General features: G+C 40.0%; 1 protein-coding gene across 1 annotated transcript; it reads left to right on the forward strand.

Moving 5' to 3' along the window:
• Positions 1-1,150: 1,150 nt before the first annotated feature.
• Positions 1,151-1,478, forward strand: LOC125105113 (ATP synthase membrane subunit K, mitochondrial-like). The gene has a single exon (XM_047738232.1). It carries the CDS (start codon positions 1,182-1,184, stop codon positions 1,356-1,358), a length of 177 nt encoding a protein of 58 aa, XP_047594188.1. The 5' UTR covers positions 1,151-1,181; the 3' UTR covers positions 1,359-1,478.
• The last annotated feature ends 589 nt before the right edge of the window (positions 1,479-2,067 follow it).

Raw genomic sequence — 2,067 nt, forward strand, 5'->3', positions numbered from 1 at the left:
GAATCTTAATCAGGTTCCACGCCAAGCACAGAGCCCAACAGCTCAGTCTCACAACCCTGAGATCACGACCTGAGCCAAAATCAAGAGTCAGACACTGAATGGACTGAACCACCCAGGTGCCCCTAAACAGAAAAGTTCTGAGAATACAATATTTACTGCTATGTATTCAGACATGGAGTTTGATTCTAAACAACCCAAAGCTGTTCAGCAAAACTTCCTGCCTCCAATTAAAAATCAAAACCAAAAAGTGGCCATGAGTGTTTACTGAGTTCACGGGGAACATATAATACAAATTTCTTCTCTCAGCTCCCTCCAGAATAGTGATCTGAGGCCCACTGTGTATGTCTGATGAGACTGTAGTATTAATCTTCATAATCTTTAATGGTTGGTGCCTACACAATCCAAAAAAAATCTATCATACTCACTGCGACCTGTTTAGCAATATTATAACCGCCTAATAAAAACATTTATAAATGAAGTTTTAAATGTGTGTCTCCTATACTTCAACTGAAAAAAAAAATGAAATGTAAAAAAAATTGAGGGCACCTGGGTGGCTCAGTTGGTCAAGCATCTGACTTCAGCTCAGGTCATGATCTCAGGATCCTGCGATCCAGTACCATGTTGCTCCCCACTCAGTGAAGAGTCTCTTGTCTCTCTCCCTCTGCCCCTCTCCCTGCTGGCACTCTCTTTCTCTCTCTCTCTCTCTCAAATAAACAGATAAAATCTTTTAAAAAATTTAAAAATAAATTAATTAAAAATGTGTTAAAGTTCTTGAAATTTTTCTGATGCTTTATTTTCCTCAGATAGAGTTCGACCAATTACATTAGATGTTATTACTATAAAACAGGTAGACATGATAACTTAGTACTAAGAAGTATAGAAAATTTTTCACAAGTTAAAACATTGGAAAACACACTAGTTTACTTCCATAATTTTATGACATTTCCTGACCAAAAAAGATGGCTCAGACTCGATTAATTTTATGCTGTCAGTTCTCAGAAGACATCTGTGGTTTTCATTGTTATCCATTAATATTAGTTGTTGATAAGCATCACTAAGTGATGTTAAGGTTTTATCAAGTAGTTGGAGCCTTGGGAGTTGTCCACAATGCTTTGCCCATACTAACAGTTGGCAACAGTTCACTAACCAGAGGGACTGGTGCCTTCTGCAAGACTGAAATCATGGCAGTTCCAGAAGCTGATGCCCAATTCCATTTCACCGCTATCAAAAAATATTTCTACTCTTATACTCTCACAAGTAGAATGAATTGTGTACTGGCCACAAAAGGAGGCATTGCTTTGTTAGTCTTATACTTCAAGTTAAGGTCTAAAAAAACACCACTTGTGAGAGCAACATAAACAGATTTTAACCTGTACCTCATCTGTTAAGTTCCCATGCCTGGAGAAGCTAATGTCAACCCATCATGTGATACTCAATTTGTACAATCAATTATGAACCTGGAACAAAAAAAAAAAAAGAGAGAGAGATGGCAACAGTTCAACAATGGGGTGCTAAATCGCTGACCTCTTTTTTTAAGCAGAGGTATAATAGAGAGTGGCAATAAAGGGAAAAGGCAGAAGCCAAGAATCTTTTTTTTCCTATAGATGAGATCAGGTTCACTTAGGAAATCAACGCTTCCATTATGATGCAGGGCTGGAAAATAACAATTTCAAAACAAAGGATATGTCCAGGTGGGCAACTGTAGCTGATTCTCACAATAGACTTGCCAGTTTGGTATTTTCACTGCCACCTGATGCCCAGAGAGCCTAGGAGCCCAGACTCCTGGTGACTTCCTTGAGAACCCTATTTCCTCACCCTCAGCAGCCTGTGTTGCTGAGACCCAGCTGAGGCTCGCTTCTCTCTGAGCAGTCACATACAAACAGCCTCTCTGAACCCTGCCTCCTTCTCCTGTCTCTCCATGAAGGACTCCATTTCTCTAGCAACTCACCAGGTAAAGGCTACTCATTGTTCCATATCCCTCAGAGGTGACAATGGTATAGGAGACTCCCTACTCGTAACAGCTCTTCTAGACCATTACTCCTCCACTCTCACAGAAAAGTACACACC

This window comes from Lutra lutra, chromosome 7 (genome assembly GCF_902655055.1).
Source record: "Lutra lutra chromosome 7, mLutLut1.2, whole genome shotgun sequence".
NCBI lineage: Eukaryota > Metazoa > Chordata > Mammalia > Carnivora > Mustelidae > Lutra > Lutra lutra.